General features: G+C 48.9%; 3 protein-coding genes across 3 annotated transcripts in view; 1 reads left to right on the top strand and 2 right to left on the bottom strand.

Moving 5' to 3' along the window:
- The window catches only part of LOC137454319 (zinc finger protein 850-like), a 103,856-nt gene that overhangs the window by 33,595 nt on the left and 51,599 nt on the right, over positions 1 to 18,662 (bottom strand).
- LOC137454364 (olfactory receptor 14A16-like) lies at positions 956 to 1,858 on the bottom strand (the record flags this gene model as incomplete). Its single annotated transcript, XM_068164411.1, has 1 exon — positions 956 to 1,858. A coding segment is annotated over exon 1 (903 nt), but the record flags the coding sequence as incomplete, so codon positions are not given.
- Positions 10,015 to 10,947, top strand: LOC137454348 (olfactory receptor 14A16-like). The gene has a single exon (XM_068164397.1). The coding sequence runs from the start codon at positions 10,015 to 10,017 to the stop codon at positions 10,945 to 10,947; it is 933 nt and encodes a 310-aa protein (XP_068020498.1).

The following is an 18,662-nucleotide window of genomic DNA, read 5'->3' as shown; positions in this document are numbered from 1 at the left end:
CTCTGTGTAGCCTGAACCTCATCAGTTTCAGACCATTGTCTATTGTCCAAGTGTCTTGAACAATGGACAAGAGCCTGACACATTCTTCCAAGGATCAGAGCCCAGCAACCTCTAGTGGGAGTCTACCTCTTTACCTCTGCACACAGGAAGTGCCCTGCAGCTTCAGAGAAAGCTTTCCAGAAGGTGCTCAGAGAGACAAACCTTGAAGGGTCCTTGATTGTTTTGAAACCACAGGGAACAGTGTTCCTCATGTCTACAGTTTCTGGGTCACTGCAGACAGTCCAGTGCTGAATCAGAAATGGACTGGAGAAAAACATTGGACTCTGAGTAGGTGCAGTCTGTAATGGGAGGGGGATGGGGTGTGAAGGCATGAGGAGACCTCCTGTTCTGATGGCAGTGCTGCTCTGGATCACAGCTCTATCCCACAAGCAGCCCTGGCCTGACCCTGCTTGCAGACCCAGCACTGCCACACAGCAGTACACTGCCCAAGCTGCCAGAGCACTTAGGCCTTGCCCTACCACAGAGGCTCAGCAGGAGAGGCTGGAAGGGAATAAAGAGCAGGTGAGGACAGCCCAAGCTCTGGCACTGGCACTGCTGCTGTGCTGGGACTCTGCCCCTCCACCTCTGCACACAGGCACTGCCCTGCAGCTCCACAGAAGCCTTGGAGGAAGGAAGCAAGAGAAACAACTCCCTGCAGGGTCCTTTATTGTGTTGACCACACAGGGAGCACAGCTCCTCATGTCTGCAGTCTCTGGGTCACACCAGACAGGACAACACTGAACCAGAAATGGTCTGAAGAAAGACATTTGTGTGGGAACAATATTCTCCCAAGGGGAACAGCAACAGCAGCAGCCAGAACTCGAGAAACCAGGCTGGGTCTGCACTGAGTGACATCAGAACTGCTCTGCAGGAGAAGACAAAGACTTTATTGCTTCTGAAGGCATCCAGGGATCAGTTGGCTCAGGGCAGACTTGAGCTCCTGGTTCCTCAGGCTGTAGATGAGAGGGTTCACTGCTGGAGGCACCACTGAGTACAGAACTGACACCACCAGGTCCAGGGATGGGGAGGAGATGTAGGAGGGCTTCAGGTTTGCAAAGAAGCCAGTGCTGAGAAAGAGGGAGACCACAGCCAGGTGAGGGAGGCAGGTGGCAAAGGCTTTGTGGCGTCCCTGCTGAGAGGGGATCCTCAGCACTGCCCTGAAGATCTGCACATAGGACACCACAATGAACACAAAACAGACAAAGAATAAACAGGCACTGAAGACAATAAGCCAAAGTTCTCTGAGGTAGGATGTGGAGCAGGAGAGCTTGAGGATTTGGGGGATTTCACAGAAAAACTGGTCCAGAGCATTTCCCTGGCAGAGAGGCAGGGAAAATGTATTGGCTGTGTGCAGCAGAGAATACAAAATTCCACAGGCCCAGACAGCTGCTGCCAGGTGGACACAAACTCTTCTGCCCAGGGGGGTCTCATAATGCAGGGGTCTGCAGATGGCAACATAGCAATCATAGGACATGGTGGTGAGGAGAGAAAATTCTGTTGAAATGAAAAAGGCAAACAGAAAGACCTGAAGAACACATCCTGCATAGGAGATGTCCCTGGACTCCCTCAGGGTATTGGCCATGAACTTGGGAACAGTGGTGGAGATGGCACCCAGGTCAAGCAGGGCGAGGCTGAGGAGGAAGAAGTACATGGGGGTGTGGAGGTGGTGGTCCCAGGCTATGGTGGTGATGATGAGGCCATTGCCCAGCAGGGCAGCCAGGTAGATGGCCAGGAAGAGGCAGAAGTGCAGGAGCTGCAGCTGCCTTGTGCCTGGGAATGGCAGGAGGAGGAAGTGGGTGATGGAGCTGCTGTTGGCCATCTGCTGCCTCTGGCCATGGAGACCTGTCCAAGGAGAGAAAGGCAGTGACAAGTTAGGGCACACTTCTCTCAGCCTCATTGTAACCCCTGTCCCTGAGCTGCATGAGGAATGGATCAGCTCAGTCCCATCACTACCAACCCATGGCAGAGTTCATCACAGCTTCAAATGCAGCAGGGACCCAGAATTGCCATGAAGATTTCTCTGGTGTCAGAACAAAAAGTGGTCAAGAGCCCAATCCCAGAGAACAAGAGTCCCATTGTGGTGGGTTGATGTTTCCCCCTAGCATTATCTTTGCCAGAGCAGCTCAGTTAGAAGCAAATGAAGCTGTATTGACAAGCAAGAGCTACACTCTACAATGGAATGCAATGAACAGGTACAAAACATCCAGGAGTGACAATATTAGACAGCAATTTACAATTATTAATCAACACAAAAAAACCCTGGCCAGAGACTAGGGAAGCTGTTCCTCTGCCCTTAACCCCTAGCCCCCTGCTCCAAGACAGAAAGGAGGAGTGGAGAGAGAAAAAAAGCAGAGGGTTAGACTTAGCCAAGGCCAGCCAAAGCAGGTGATCTCTCCCGAGTGAAGCAGAACAGCTGAGATCAGAAGAGAAGAGAGAGAATTGTTATGGTACAGCACCTCTGATTCCAGATATTTATCCAATGAATTTGTTTAGAATAATCTTTTCTTTTCTTTTTCACACCCAAGAGTGATCTCTTGATTTTGTTTCTACTTTTCTGCTCAAAATCTGTAACTAATTGTGACTGTTTGACTTCTTGAGGAGGGTTCCCCCCTTGTACCCCTTTCTCTCCCCTTTTTCCCCAAAGAGGGTTAGAAAGAGAGAAAAAGTTATTAATTAAAGCAAAGTATTAGTAGGCCTTAGTTGCTTATCTGTCCACGATCAGTCTGGCAGGGAGCCCAGAAGCGGACGAGCTGGAAAGGGAAAAGGAAAGGAGCGAACTGAGGAAAGTCCCAGCTGCACCTAAGCTTAAAACTGCATTCTACCAATCCACCAATGAAGTTAGTTTAGAATATCTGATTGTTTTCGTTAATATTCCAAAACATTCAGCCATAGTGTCCCAGCACTGTCTCTTTCTTAAAGGCACAGCCTCAAACGGTCACACTAAATTTTAAAGGCATTGCCTAAAACCACCACAGCCATGGAGAGTTGGAGAAAGAGGGAGCAGGCCTGCAGTGCTGCAGAGATAGTGAAGGGAAGAGAGAAAGGCAGAGGGGATGGGGGTGAAGCCTTCTCCTTATCCAGCTCTGATCACTGCTGCTCACAGGATGGAACTGAAGGGCTTTGGTCATCCTTCTGTGTGCACACTCCAGGAGCCTTCAGCTGAGTGTCAGCTGCCAAGATGGAGATGCCTCCAGGAGCTACAGCTGCAGGGTCCTGCACCCACAGCCTCACTGTGTCAGTGACTGCAGTGACTTCTCCTCCAGTGAGTTAGAATAAACCTTTATTAGAATAAACCAAACCAGGTTGGAAGAGACCTTCAAGATCATCGTGTCCAACCCATCAACCAATCCAACCCACCCAAACAGCTAACCCATGGCACCAAGCACCCCATCAAGTCTCCTTCTGAACACCTTCAATGACGGCGACTCCACCACCTCCCCGGGCAACCCATTCCATAGCGCAATCTCTCTTTCTGTATAGAACTTCTTCCTAACATCCAACCCGAACCTCCCCTGGTGCAGCCTGAGACTGTGTCCTCTTGTTCTGGTACTGGGTGCCTGGGAGAAGAGACCATCATCAGCCTGTCTACAACCTCCCTTCAGGTAGTTGTAGAGAGTGATAAGGTCACCCCTGAGTCTCCTCTTCTCCAGGCTAAGCAGCCCCAGCTCCCTCAGCCTCTCCTCATAGGGCTTGTGTTCCAAACCCCTCACCAACTTTGTTGCTCTTCTCTGGACTCGTTCCAGCAAGTCAACCTCCTTCCTAAACTGAGGGGCCCAGAACTGGACACAGTACTCGAGGTGTGGCCTAACCAGTGCAGTGTACAGGGGCAGAATGACCTCCCTGCTCCTGCTGGCCACACTGTTCTTGATGCAGGCCAGGATGCCATTGGCCCTCTTGGCTGCCTGGGCACACTGCAGGCTCATGTTAAGCCTACCATCAACCAGCACCCCCAGGTCCCTCTCTGCCTGGCTGCTCTCTAGCCACTCTGACCCCAGCCTGTAGCACTGCATGGGGTTGTTGTGGCCAATGTGCAGAACCCGGCATTTGGATGTGTTAAATCTCATGCCGTTGGATTCTGCCCATCTGTCCAGCCTGTCGAGGTCTCTCTGCAGAGCCTCTCTACCCTCCAGCAGATCAACTCTTGCCCCCAGCTTGGTGTCATCAGCAAATTTACTGATGATGGACTCAATGCCCTCATCCAGATCATCAATAAAGATGTTAAAGAGCACAGGGCCCAGCACTGATCCTTGGGGCACACCACTAGTGACTGGCTGCCAGCTGGATGTGGCACCATTCACCACCACTCTCTGGGCTCGGCCCTCCAGCCAGTTCCTAACCCATCGCAGTGTGCTCCCGTCCAAGCCATGGGCTGACAGCTTGGCCAGCAGTTTGCTCTGGGGGACGGTGTCAAAGGCCTTGCTGAGGTCCAGGTAGACTACATCCACAGGCCTCCCCACATCCACCAGGCGGGTCACCTGATCATAGAAGGAGATCAGGTTGGTCAGGCAGGACCTGCCCTTCCTAAATCCATGCTGGCTAGGCCTGATCCCTTGGCCATCCTGTAAGTGTTGTGTTATTGCACTCAGGATGACCTGTTCCATGATCTTGCCTGGCACTGAGGTCAGGCTGACAGGCCTGTAATTCCCTGGCTCATCCAACCGGCCCTTCTTATGGATGGGCACCACGTTGGCCAGCTTCCAGTCCTCTGGGACCTCGCCAGTGAGCCAGGACTGCTGGAAAATTATGGAGAGTGGCTTGGCCAGCTCATCTGCCAGCTCTCTCAGCACCCTAGGATGAATCCCATCTGGTCCCATGGACTTGTGGGGATCCAAGCTGCTAAGGAGAGTTCCAACTACCGCCTCATGGAACATAGGGAAACTGTGCAGCTCCCTGGCTCCTTCTGCTAGCTCTGCAGGCCAGCTGTCAGGAAGACGTTCTGTCCTTCTAGTAAAAATTGAGGCAAAGAAGGTGTTCTTAGTCACCCTCTCAGTCCTGGCCACCTTGAAGCTCTCTCTGCCTTCCTCACGTCCCTGAGATCCTCTGGCAGTGTCCTCAGCCTTGCTGTGCTGTGCAGAGGAGCTGCTCCTGGCCAGAGCTTTCTCCTGAAGTGCTTCCTGCTTGCCAGCAGATCCCTCCAGTCCAGGAGCCTGGCCTGGCTCAGCACAAACGGACCAGCCCAAGGCATTTAAAGGAGCCCTCTGGTGGCTTTGGTGATGAGTCCATGAGCCTCAGAGACGGAGAAGCTGATGAAACCTCTCCAGAAGTCAAAGTCAGATTCAAACTCTGAAGTTTCTTCTACTCTTAATGGGTCCCAGTGAAGCATACTGGGAAAATGTCCCCAGGGTCTGGTTAGAGCAGGAGACAGTGGGTGCAAGGGAAGCATTTCTGGAGGCACTGAAGCATCTCCAGGTTCTGATGAGAGCAGAGAACTGAGGCAGTGCTGACAGGTCAGGACAAGCAGCTCAAGGTGGCTCTGCTGCTGAGGAAACCTGGAGGGGATTCATTGATCCAAAGGGCCAAGCCCTGAGCCCCAGCCCCTGACAAGGCAGATCCTGTCCCTCACCTGTGGCTCTGGGCTCTGCTGGGGGCAGTGGGGAGTGAGGATGAGCAGTGAGCAGGGTAGGACCTTGTCAGGTTTTGCTGTGGGTTTTTGCTGAAAAGGAATGAAATGTTCCTTTAAAAGTACAGCAAAAATCTCTCCAATTAGCTGCAGAAACCTTGGCAATAATTAGAGGTTCAGCAGTATTTAATGAGCCCCATGGAGTATTTAGGGCTGATTGCATCATCCTCAGGTACTGCCAAGAAGCCTCTCAAGAAGTCCAAGTCAGAAGAAAACTCCAAAGTACCTTGAAGCACTGATTGGCCTCACTGAGGCTTGTTACTGACAAAGGCTCCCCAGGGACTCGTTAGAGCAGCTTGTTAGAGGCCAGGATTGCAGGGAGACAAAGACAAAGTACAGGGGAGAAAAACTTGCCTTTGTTCTAGGAAGCAGAAAGGCCAAGCCCTGACCACTGCCCTTGCAATAGAAGAACCTCAAAGCCTCAAAGAAAAATTTCTCCTCACAGGCCTTGGTGGCAGAGGCAAGTGCCAGAGCCAAAGGCACAAAAACCATGGTCCTGTTGGGACTCTCAGCCTTGGCCATCCCTACTGCAGCCTTTCCTCCACTGTCCCATGCCCTGCAGCTCTTCCCCTTCAGTCTGATGACATCAATCTTGCTTCCCCAGCCAGCTCTATCCCTGCCATTTCCATCCCTTCCTTGAGGGAACACGGCACAACTGTCATGAAAATGGCAGTCAGCAAACCTGCCTAGCACTGACCTCAACGACTGTCACGATAATCCAAGATGTCAACAGAAAGCATCTAACTTATAACTTTGCTGTATATTTCTGTATATATTGTAAATACTCTATATTGCATATATATTCACTGCATCTCATCCTGATTGTAAATAGAGCTTATATTCATTTTTGTTTCTCTGACTGAGTTAGCCGTGGTTTCTTTGTGGGGGGGAGAACTGAACTTTCTCTCACCACCACAGGGAATGTTGGGGGAGACACCACACAGCAGGCTACGGAAAGCTGTCTATACCCTGAATTATTTAACCATCTCTCTGAGTGGTATGAACCCTGTCACAGTAACTCATTTCTTGTCATTGCAGTCTGTGACAAATCCTTTGGCAATATAAGGCCCCAGTGTAGGTCTGCAATTTACAGACCCTTGATTGGGAAGGCCCCTGGGATCTTATGACCTGGGGCCATGGCTATGCTTTTGTTTCCACAGGTGCCAGGGTCCAGCAGGTCTCTGCGTGCTGTGTTTGGCCTACTGCAGAGCATGATCAATGGAAACAATACCCTGAGCCCACATCAACTAACTCCATGGGATAGCAAAACATTTAGGCAGCACTGCTGCATGCAGTAAATCAAACCTGGAATTTAAATGCCTGCCAAAATTCAATTGTAACACACCAGTAAGGTGTTTTGAGCATCAGGACATGTGGGATGATAATTTGCTCTTTGCCCCATTAGAGCCTCAAGAATTAGATATTTCAGGGACTTTCCAAGCAGAAAGCTGTGTGTACCTGCAGCATAGATCTGGAGCTGATCTAGTACTATGATCTTTAATCACACTCCCTTTGCCTTAAAGCCATGCAGGCTTAGCCTAACAGCTGAATGAGATGATCATGGAGGTTTGTAGAATAAAGCTGAACACAGAGCAGCCAGGATAATCTTGCTTCAAATTGCTACAGCAAAGCACCAGCTCAGCTAAGGGAACTGGCATCTTGGGTTGCAAAACAAGACAAGGAAACATCAAAAGTCTTGCTTGAATTAGCCACTGATGAGGACAGTGTCAGCCATGCCAGGCTGCAAAATCGAGCTGCTGTTGGTTCTTTGTTATCAGCTCATGGTCAGGGCTGGACAGAATTTGATGGTCTGTGTTGTATACACTGAAGTGATCATTCTAAACATAGACATAAGAGTATTACAAACTGGGCTGTGAATATTGCTGATTGGATTAATCCTGGTGTTGGCAGTGCCCTGTTCATTCTCATGCCTGCAAAGGGCCCTGCAGAAGAGAATGAGCCCTGGGCAAAAAGGAGGAATTGTAGATAAAGCAGGTGGCCATGGGCAGCTTTAACCTTGACCTAAGCAGAGCTCTACCCTTGACTCAGGAATGTAAACAACTCCAGGAAAGAAGATCTGTGAACAACAAAGGAAGAAACAGAGAGGACTTCCCAGACTACCAAAAGGGGGAGAGAGGTACCTGGGCACCAAGCCTAAACTTAAGTACAAAGGGCACATGGACACAGAAAGAAAAAGATATAAGCCATGATGTTCATTAATCAAGTGGCCTCTGCTGAGGGCTGGTGCTTGAGCACATCTTGGTGTCATCCTTTTTCTCAGCCACCAACACTGCACAGCCTTAGCTGTTGAGTTTTTCCAGTTCTCTGAGTCCCTCCTTCCTGTTGTTGGTTTGGAGAACCTTGAGTTTTCCCTTCCATCAGCTAGCCAGGAGAAGTTCTCCTCACCTTTCACTGCCTGTTTTGGAATCTCTTGGTTTTGTCACAAGACATTGGTTTGGGTTTGCACTTCAGAGGCTGTGCACACTTAATTTGTCTTCTAAAATCTGTTCGTGCATTCATGCCAGCTATTGAAGGGAAAGAGCTGTAGGCATGGGACAGTGTAGGAGAGGTTGCAGTAGGGATGGCTCTGGCAAGGCTGAGAGGCCCAACAGGACCAAGGTCTTTGTCCCCTTGGCTCTGGCAGTTGCCTCTGCCACCAAGGCCTGTGAGGAGAACCTTGGCTTTGAGGCTTTGAGGTTCTTCTATTGCAAGGGCAGTGGTCAGGGCTTGGCCTTTCTGCTTCCTAGAACAAAGGCAAGTTTTTCTGCCCTGTACTTTGCCTTTGTCTCCCTGCAATCCTGGCCTCTAACAAGCTGCTCTAATGAGTCCCTGGGGAGCCTTTGTCAGTAACAAGCCTCAGTGAGGCCAATCAGTGCTTCAAGGTACTTTGGAGTTTGCTTCTGCCTTGGACTTCTTGAGAGGCTTCTTGGCAGTACCTTGGCAGAGTCTCCTGGCAGTACCTAAGAATGATGTAATCAGACTCAAATACTCCATGGGGCTCATTAAATACTGCTGAACCTCTCATTATTGCCAAGGTTTCTGCAGCTAATTGGAGAGGTTTTTATTGCACAAAGCATCTGATAAAAAGTATTTTTAAAGGTACATTTCATTCCTTTTCAGCAGGAGTTGTCTCTTTGGAAGCAAACCATAGCAAAACCTGACAAGGTCCTAGCCTGGTCACTGCTCATCCTCACTCCCCACTGATACCAGCAGAGCCCAGAGCCACAGGTGAGGGGCCTTGTCAGGGGCTGGGGGTCAGGGCTTAGCCATTTGGATCAATGAAACCCCTCCAGGTTTGCTCAGCAGCAGAGCCACCTTGAGCTGCTTGTCCTGACCTGTCAGCACTGCCTCAGTTCTCTGCTCTCACCAGAGCCTGAAGATGCTTCAGTGCCTCCAGTGAAGCTTCCCTTGCATCCACTGTCTCCTGCTCTAACCAGACCCTGGGGACCCTTTCCCAGTATGCTTCACTGGGACCCATTAAGAGTAGAAGAAACTTCAGAGTTTGAGTCTGACTTAGACTTCTGGAGAGGTTTCATCAGCTTCCTCTCAGTCCCTGAGGTTTACAGGGCACCAAAAGCTACCAGAGGAGTTATTAAAAGTCCTTGGGCTGGACTTCTGCTGCCCAATTGGGCCGCACTCCTGGGCTGGAAGGAGATGCTGGCAAGCAGGCAGTGCTGAAGGAGACAGCTCTGGCCAGGAGCATCTTCTCTGCACAGCACAGCAGGGCTGAGTACACTGCCAGAGGATCTCATGGAGATGAGGAAGGCAGAGAGAGCTTCAAGGTGGCCAGGACTGGAAGGATGCAGAAAGCTCACTTGAGGAGAAGTCAATGCGGTCACAGACACAGTGAGACTGTGGGTGCAGGACACTGCAGCTGTAGCTCCTGGAGGCATCTCCATCTCAGCAGCTGATGCTCAGCTGAAGGCTCCTGGAGTGTGCACACAGAAGGAGGATCAAAGCCCTTCAGTTCCATCCTGTGAGCAGCAGTGAGCAGAGCTGGGTAAGGAGAAGGCTTCACTCCCAGCCCCTCTGCCTTTCTCTCTTCCCTTCAGCGTCTCTGCAGCACTGCAGGCCTGGTCCCTGTTTCTCCACCTCTCCATGGGACTCTCATTCCCTGGGATTGGGCTGTTGGTAATTTTCTGTTCTGACTCCAGAGGAATCTTCCTGGCAATGCTTGGTCCCTTCTGCATTTGAAGCTGTGATGAACTCTGCCATGGGTTGGTAGTGATGGGACTGAGCTGATGCATTCCTCATGCATCTCAGGGAAGGAGGTTACAATGAGGCTGAGAGAAGTGTGCCCTAACTTGTCACTGCCTTTCCCTCCTTGGACAGGTCTCCATGGCCAGAGGCAGCAGATGGCCAACAGCAGCTCCATCACCCACTTCCTCCTCCTGCCATTCCCAGGCACAAGGCAGCTGCAGCTCCTGCACTTCTGCCTCTTCCTGGCCATCTACCTGGCTGCCCTGCTGGGCAATGGCCTCATCATCACCACCATAGCCTGGGACCACCACCTCCACACCCCCATGTACTTCTTCCTCCTCAACCTCGCCCTCCTTGACCTGGGTGCCATCTCCACCACTGTGCCCAAATCCATGGCCAATTCCCTGATGGACACCAGGGACATCTCCTATGCAGGATGTGTTGCTCAGCTATTTATCTTTTTCTTTTTCATTTCAGCAGAGTATTTTCTCCTCACCGCCATGTCCTATGATCGCTACGTTGCCATCTGCAGACCCCTGCACTATGAGACCCTCCTGGGCAGAAGAGTTTGTGTCCACCTGGCAGCAGCTGCCTGGGCCTGTGGCTTTCTCTATGCTCTGCTGCACACAGCCAATACATTTTCCCTGCCCCTCTGCCAGGGCAATGCTCTGAACCAGTTCTTCTGTGAAATCCCCCAGATCCTCAAGCTCTCCTGCTCCACATCTTACCTCAGGGAACTTTGGCTCCTTGTGGTCACTTTCTGTTTAGTCTTTGTGGTTTTTGTGTTCATGGTGGTGTCCTATGTGCAGATCTTCAGGGCAGTGCTGAGGATCCCCTCTCAGCAGGGACGCCACAAAGCCTTTGCCACCTGCCTCCCTCACCTGGCTGTGGTCTCCCTGTTTATCACCACTGCCTCATTTGCCTACTTGAAGCCCTCCTCTATTTCCTCTCCATCCCAGAACTTGGTTGTTTCAGTTCTGTATTCAGTGGTGCCTCCAGCAGTGAACCCTCTCATCTACAGCCTGAGGAACCAGGAGCTCAAGGCTGCCCTGAACAAACTGATCCCTGGATGCTTTGAGAAGCAATAAACTCTTTGTCTTCTCCTGCAGAGCAGTTCTGATGTCACTCAGTGCAGGCCCAGCCAGTCTGCTCAAGTTCTGGCTAGTGCTGGTGCTGTTCCCCTTGTAAGAATGTTCCCAAACAAATGTCTTTGTTCAGACCATTTCTGGTTCAGTGTTGTCCTGTCTGGTGTGACCCAGAGGCTGCAGACATGAGGAGCTGTGCTCCCTGTGTGTTTAACACAAGAAAGGACCCTGCAGGGAGTTGTTTCTCTGAGTTTGTTCCTTGAGTTCTTCTGTGGAGCTGCAGGGCAGTGCCTGTGTGCAGAGTTGGAGGGGCAGAGTCCCAGCACAGCAGCAGTGCCAGGCAGCCCCAGAGCTTGGGCTGTCTTCAGCTGCTCTTCCTTCCCATCCAACTCTCTCCTGTTGAGTCTCTGTGCTGAGACAAGGCATGAGTGCTTTGGCCACTTGGGCACTGTGCTTCTGTGTGGCAGTGCTGGGACTGCAGGCAGGGACAGGCCAGAGCTGTGCTCCAGAGCAGCACTGCCATCAGAACAGGAGGTCTCCTCATGCCTTCATACCCCAACCCCTCCCATTTCACACTGCACTGACTCAGAGTCCATACTGGATACCCTGACTCCCTTCCAGTCCAGTAGCCTCAGTCTACACATGGTTCCTTTAACCCCTCCCAGTACAGATGTGGCCTCATCCCAGGACAAGCTAGCTTCTTCCTCTACAGTTCGGGTCCTATCCCGTCACAGAATATATCCCCTGGTTCCCTTCCCAGTACTGACTGCATCCATCCCAGTACAAACTGCACACCCTCATGCCCTCCCAGTACAGTCTGGGCCTTGTCCCAGTCCAAATAGGATCTCTTTAATCCCTCCAAATGTACTTTGGGCTTTGTCTTAATAAAACCTTAATCCTCTTATGCACTTCCAGTACAGGCTGGACCCTGTCACAGTCCCAACTCATTAACGTAATCACATCAGAGTCCAGTCTGGGCCATCTCCTATTTCAAACTGGCTCCCATTAACATCAACAAGTTTAGCCCCAACCCTATCCCAGGAAAATCTGATTCTACTCATCCCATCCTTTTCTGTTTAATATTTTTATCACTGCTTTAGACAAAGGGATGGAGACACCATCAGCAAGTGTGCAGATGTCACCAAGCTGAGTGGTGCTGTTGATATGCCAGAGGGACAGGATGGCATCCAGAGGCACCTGGACAAGATGCAGAGGTGGTGCCCAGGTGACTCTCATGAGGTTCACCAAGAGCAAGAGCAGGGTCCTGCAGCTGGGCTGGAACAATCCTCACTATCAATACAGGCTGGGAGAGGAGGTGTTAGAAATCAGCTCTGAGGTATAGGACTTGGGGGTGCTGGTGGGGGAGAAGCTGGCCAGGAGCAGGCAGTGTGATCCTGCAGCACAGAAGGCCAATGGCAGCCTGGGCTGCATCCAAAGCAGCATGGCCAGAGATGGAGAGAGAGGATCCTGCCACTTTGTGCTGCAGCACTTCCCCTGGAATACTGCATCCAGCTCTGAAGTCTCAACACAGGAAGTACATGGAGCTGATGGTGCACATCCACAGCAGGGCCACAGTAATGATCACGTGGCTTGCAGCAGCTCTGCTATGAGGACAGGCTGAGGGAGCTGGAGAGACCTAATAACTTCTTTCCAATGCCTGAAGGGTACTGGATGGAGAGAAACTGTTTGCAAAGGCCTGCAGGGACAGGAGCAGAGGCAATGGCTTCAAACTAGGGCAGAGCAGATTTAGATTAGATGTGAGGAGCAGGTTCTGCACCATGAGGGTGGTGGAACACTGGAACAGGCTGCCCAGGGAGGTGGTTGAGGCTCCATCCCTGGAAATGCACAAAGTTAGGCTGGACAGGGCTCTGGGCAACCTGATCTAGTTTAGGATGTCCCTGATGACTGTGCAGGGGGTGGACTGGATGACTTTTGGAGGTCCATTTCAACCCAGGCCGTTCTATGACTCTATCATACCAGGACAGACTGGGCCTCAATTAAGTAAAACTGGATCCCCTCACCCCCTCCCAGTACCACCTGGATCTCTCCAAGTGCAAAATGGATGCTCTGAGCCCCTCCCAGGACAGACTGAATTCCCTCCCAATACAGAGTGCATCCACAGACCTCCTCTCAGCACACACTGTGCTCTCTCCCAGGACAAACTGGACACATCCCAGTTCACTCTTCAGCCTCTTGTAGAAATCCCAGTTCAGACTTCACTCTCAGTCACAGCTAACTTGCTCCCCTGTCCCACTCCCAGAATAGACTGGGCTACCTCCCAGTACTAACAGGAGCCCCTGGTGCCTCCTAGTAAAGTCTTTGACACCTCCCAGTAAAAGCTGACCCCATGGCCTCTCCCAGTAACACTGGGCCTTGTCCCAGGACACGCTGAAAGCCAGTACTGACTGGGCCCTTCCTGTCCAAACTGCATTCCCAGGTCAAGAGAGACAGAGATCTGCTAGAGAGAGTCCAACAGAGGCTAGGAGGATGAGGAAGGGACTTGAACATCTCTGTGGCCAAGCCACTATCCATTATTGACCTGGAGTCCTGGCTCACTGGGGAGGTCCCAGGGTATTGGAGAGCACCAAATGTGACACCCAGCTCCAAGAAAGGAAGAGAGGAGGATCCAGGAAACTGTAGAGTTGGCAGTGTGAGCTGGGTAGCAGGGCAGGGCATGGAGCAGAGCATCTCCAGCACCATTACATGACCTGGAGAGGACAAGCAGGGGATCAGGCCCAGACAGCATGGGTTTAGGAAGGGCAGGTCCTGCCTGACCCACCTGATCTCCTCTGACAGGATGAGTGACTGTTGGATGAGGGAAAGGTTGTGGGTATTGTCCACCTAGGTTTTCCAAAAGCCTTTGGCACTGCTCCCCACTGAATTCTCCTGGGCACAGTGGCTGCTTCTGCCTTGGATGAGCAATGCTCTGCTGGATACAGCCTTGGCTGGGTGAAAGGGCCCAAAGAGTGGTGCTCAGTGGAGATAAATCCAGCTGGTGGCAGATAGTCACAAGTGTTGTTCCTCAGGGCTCTGTGTTGGGACCACTTCTGTTTAACATCTTTATTGATGACCTTGATGAAGACACAGAGTGAGTCAGCAGTGAGTCAGCAGATGACACCAAGTCAGGTGGCAGAGTTGATCTGCATGAGGGTAGGGAGGCTCTGCAGAGGGACTTGGGTAGATTTGATCCATGGCCAACGTTCCCAGGAAGAGCTTCAAGATGGCCAAGTGCCAGGTCCTGCACTTGGGTCACAACAACCCCAAGCAATGCTGCAGAGGTAGTGTGGCTGGAGAGCTGTCTGGCAGAAAGGGACCTGGGGGTGCTAATGGATAAGCATCTGAATAGGAGCCAGCAGTGTGCCCAGATGGCCAAGAAAGCCAAAGACATCCTGGCTGGGATCAGACATGCTGTGTCCAGCAGGAGCAGGGAGGTGACTGTCCCCTGGGACTCAGCTCTGGGGAGGCCACACCTCGAGTGCTGTGTCCAGTTTTGGGCATCTCCATCCAAGAGAGATGTGGAGGTTCTGGAGCCAGGGCAGAGGAGGGCAAGGAGCTGGGGAAGGGCCTGGAGAATAAATCTGATGAAGAGCAACTGAAGGAGCCGGTTGAAGTCAAAGCTCAGGGCACTACAGATGCAGTGTGCACCTGCTTGAAATCTGGGGATGATGCAGCTTCTGGTGGTTGTGTGAAGGGAAGAAAACTTCCATACAGTGCAAATTTCAGGGTTCAGAGTGGAGGTGTCCTGGTTTGAGGCCAGGCAGATCCTCTCTTGCTCCTGAGAGCACACAGGAGGTGAGGATAAAGAAAAGTCACTCAAAGGGGATCCTTGTGATCCAAGAGGCCCTGGCTCTGTGTTTCAAGAAATGGCCATGGAGAGTAGAGGCAGAGCAGGGAGGGTACAGAAATGTCATGGCGAGAGCTGCTAGGAAAGCAAGATGGGTGTCAAGAGCATGAAGGGAAAGAGCTGCAGGCATGGGGCAGTGTAGCACCACCTGCAAGACTGAAAGCTCAACAGGACTGAGGTCTTTCTCCTCCTGTCTATGGTAGTTGGCTCTGTCTCCAAGGCCAGGGAGGTAAAACTTTAGCTTGAGCCTCTCTGGATCTGACTGCCCAGGCTCTGTGGTCAGGGCTTGGCCTTTCTGTTGCTGAAACCAAACCCAGTGTGGGGGGCAGAGTGGGACAACATGAGTTGGGGATGACAATGGACACTGGCAAGGCTGGAAGTCATCAGGAGAACCCAAGGCTTTGCCTTCTTGGCTATGGCAATCATCCACCACCACCAAGGGCTGTGAGGAGACTTCCTAAGGCACCAGGGGGTCCTCAGTGCTTCCTTAAACATCCCCAGGAAGGCTGGGGACTGTCATCCCCTTGTCCTTCTCTCAGCATCACAAACCCCACACCCCACAGCACCTAGGGAGCCCTACCCATACATGAGGGACAGGATCTGCCTGCCCAGGCACTGTGGTCAGGGTTTGGCCTTTCTGCTCCATAAACCAAACCCAGAGTTTGCTCTCCTGCACTTTGCCTTTGTCTGCTGCAATCATGGCCTCCACTGAGCTGCTCTAAGGAGCCCTTGGGAGGCTTTGTTGGTAATGCCCCTCAGTGGGGCCAATCAGTGCTTCAAGGTACTTTGTGTTTTCCTTCTGACTTCTGAAGAAGTTTCTTCAGTCTCCTCTCAGTACCTGAGGTTCCTGCAATGAGTCCCAAGTGCCCTAAGGAGATGTTTGTGTCTCTGCAATCTTCAGGATTTCACCTCACAAAGCTCAATTTTGTATGCCAAAGATAAAGTATTTTACTCCATTTCAGTTCAGAGCAGAGATGATAATTCCCCAAGTGACACTGACCCAGGCTGTCTCAGCAGGACATCTGCACTTGCAGGAACATCTGTCCTTCAGGGCTGACATTGAGTGGACAACTTTGCTCCTCACCCTCCCCAACCTCCCCATTGCTGTCACTGCCCACCTGGGGCTTACAAGGTGATTCAGCAGAATGTGTTCTAATCACAGAGCCTCTGAATGACAGAGTGGATAAGGACAAGGCTGACCCTGAGTGACTGCAAAGGATCCTGAATTCAAATCTATTTCTATGGCTGTGCCTGGAGAGAAGCACCAAGCACACAGACACAGGGACAGAGCTGGCTGGGTTCAGTGCAAGATAGAAACCTTGCCCCTGGTGACAGCAAAGGTGTCTGTCCAAAGACACAGAGAGGTGGAGAGGTGGTTGCCTGAGCGTGCCCTGGAGTTCAGTCTCCTTCTGCTGGAGCTTAGGGAAAGCACTCACAAAGCTTTGGCATTCTTAGGGCACAAGAACTGAGCCTGGAGAAGTCTGACTTGGTGCTGGCCCTTGGTGCAGGTTGTGCCTGAGTGATGTCTGTGGGGGGGGAGATGCAGGACACAGCTGCTGTGATCCAGGAGAGCTCCAAGGCTCTGGCTTTAGGGTCACTGTTTTCAGAGGGGGAGATCATTGATTTTCATCAGGTGTTTCTCTGATCTGGAGACCCTTGGATGCTGAATCATCCTGGGAGTTGTTGCCACTTGCACAGAGCCTGAAGGTTTTGACCTCCAAAGTTTTCTATCAGCTCCCTGTTGGCTGTGGTCCAAGCACAAATGATTAGGTGGTGTTGGATGATAGGTTGGATGCGATGATCTTGAAGGTCTCTTCCAACCTGGTTTATTCTATTCCATTAATTCTAATTCTGAGCTGGCAGGATGTGACCAACCCCCAAGGCATAGGGAGAGCAGTGCAAGGCTGGGAGAGCAAGGGTGCAGCACACCAAGGACAACTCTCAGTGCTCTGTTTCTCTCTGTCCTGATCCATCCCTGGCTTACCCTGGGCTACTTCATGGCCTAGGCCTTTTCTTTGTTTGTTTGTTTTTAACCTAAAATGAGAATGCATGTTGTGTTATAAGGAATTTTGACTTTCCCATTAACTATTTAAAACTAAGGCAAACTGGTGAGGTGACATAGAAATCCATAGGAACATTTTCTCTAGTCACACAACAATTAAACAATCATAACAGCCAGTCCTAATTCACACGGTGCTGTGGTGCATTCTTCTGAGTGATGCTTTTGATCCCAGATTACCATAGCAGTTGTTGTGATCGATGTTCGACTGCATGGGAAATGCTGTGTGCTCATGGCCTTGATTCCTCTGCCGTTGTTTGTTGTGGTGATTGCAGTTGGCATGGGGTAGACATTTCTTGCTGCTATCACTAAACCCCCTTAGCTATAAAATAGACATCCTCTTTTTTTGTTTTGTTGATTTTTTCTTGATAGATTTTTAAACTTTTTTTTTACTTTTTGAACGTTATTATTTTTATTTTTAATTTGATTTTTATTTTTAATTTTTTAAGTATTTTATTTTTTAATGTATTTTTATTAATTTTAATTTTTAATCCAATTTTAAAAATTTATTAATTTTGATCTTATTTTTAAAAATATTTTAATTATTTTTGTATGTTTATTTTATTTAATCTATTTTAAAAATTTCTAATATTTTTGTTTCAATTTAAAAAAATTAATCCATATTTAATCTAATTTTTAATTTTTTTATTTTATTTTGTTTTGATTTTATTATTTTTTAACCTTTTAATTTTTTTATTTTTTACATTATTTTTATTTTTAATTTATTATTGATTGCTATTTTAATTAATTTTTATCTTTTTAATTTTAATTATTTTTAATTTAATTTTTAAAGTAATTAATTTAATTTTTAAAATCTAATTTTTAATGTAATTAATGTTTTTAATATGCCTTTTAAATATTTTTTCTTTTGTTGTTATCTGTATTTTTTGGCCTATAATTTTTAATAATTTTTTAGGTAATTTTATTTTTCTTTTATATCTACTTTTATTTATTGATTTTTTTATAGCTTTTCATTTTTCTTGAATTTTATTTATCATAATTTAATCTTGTATTAATTATTTTTTTATGTTATTTTATAATCTAATTTTTTAATTAATTTTTTCATTTAATTTTTAAAATTATTTTTTATTTTATTTTTTCCTTTTTTATTTTCTTTTTAACCTTTTTTGTATTTAATATTTTGTCCTTATTTTTCATTTTAAATTTTTGTAAATTTTTATTTTGCTAATAATCTTTATGTTTTTTGTTAATAGACATTTTTTTTGTTAGTAATCCTTATGGGGTTTATTTGTTTGGGTTTTTAAAAATTATTATTATGTTAAATTGTTTTTTATATTAAATATTTTTTCTTTCTTTTCTATAATTTGCTTTTTTAATTATTATTATTGTTGTTATTTTGTACTTTTCCTTTGTAGTAGTACTTTGTGCTATTAGCCAAACACCAAACTCAGGTGCGAGAGGCAATGCACCAAAATGGACTCTCCAGACTGTCTATTAGCTGAGGAAGGAGGTGGATGTGGAAAGTTTAATACATCTGATTGGTGCCTAAAGACTGAGGACAATGGGGAGGCAGCAATAAGTATAGCCTCCAACAGCAGGGAAATAGCTCATGGACCAGTCCATACCTGGAAAGGACTGGAATGGGACACATTGTCTTGGTTGCCTGGTGGGCCATGGGTCAAACGAGTGTCATTCTTCTCTCTTTGTGCAACAGCAGCTCTAATCTTTCTACCATGTCTGATACCCTGGTTTGTATGGCTTATCCATTCTGCAGTCAGGCAGGTGCAGGTTGTAGCCATATCAAGTGAGCCAGAAAAGGCTATAAAAAAGAGCAGTATGACGTATCTGCAAATA

This window comes from Melanerpes formicivorus, unplaced genomic scaffold (assembly GCF_026170545.1).
Source record: "Melanerpes formicivorus ecotype bairdi unplaced genomic scaffold, bMelFor1.0.p_v2 SCAF_80, whole genome shotgun sequence".
In the NCBI taxonomy this organism is placed as follows: Eukaryota; Metazoa; Chordata; class Aves; order Piciformes; family Picidae; genus Melanerpes; species Melanerpes formicivorus.
The sequence above is the reverse complement of the archived record's forward strand: the minus strand, read 5'-3'. Positions and strand labels throughout refer to the sequence as shown.

Coding starts and splice junctions, on each gene's coding strand:
- LOC137454348 (XM_068164397.1), top strand. CDS start 10,015: ATGGCCAACAGCAGCTCCATCACCCACTTCCTCCTCCTGCCATTCCCA.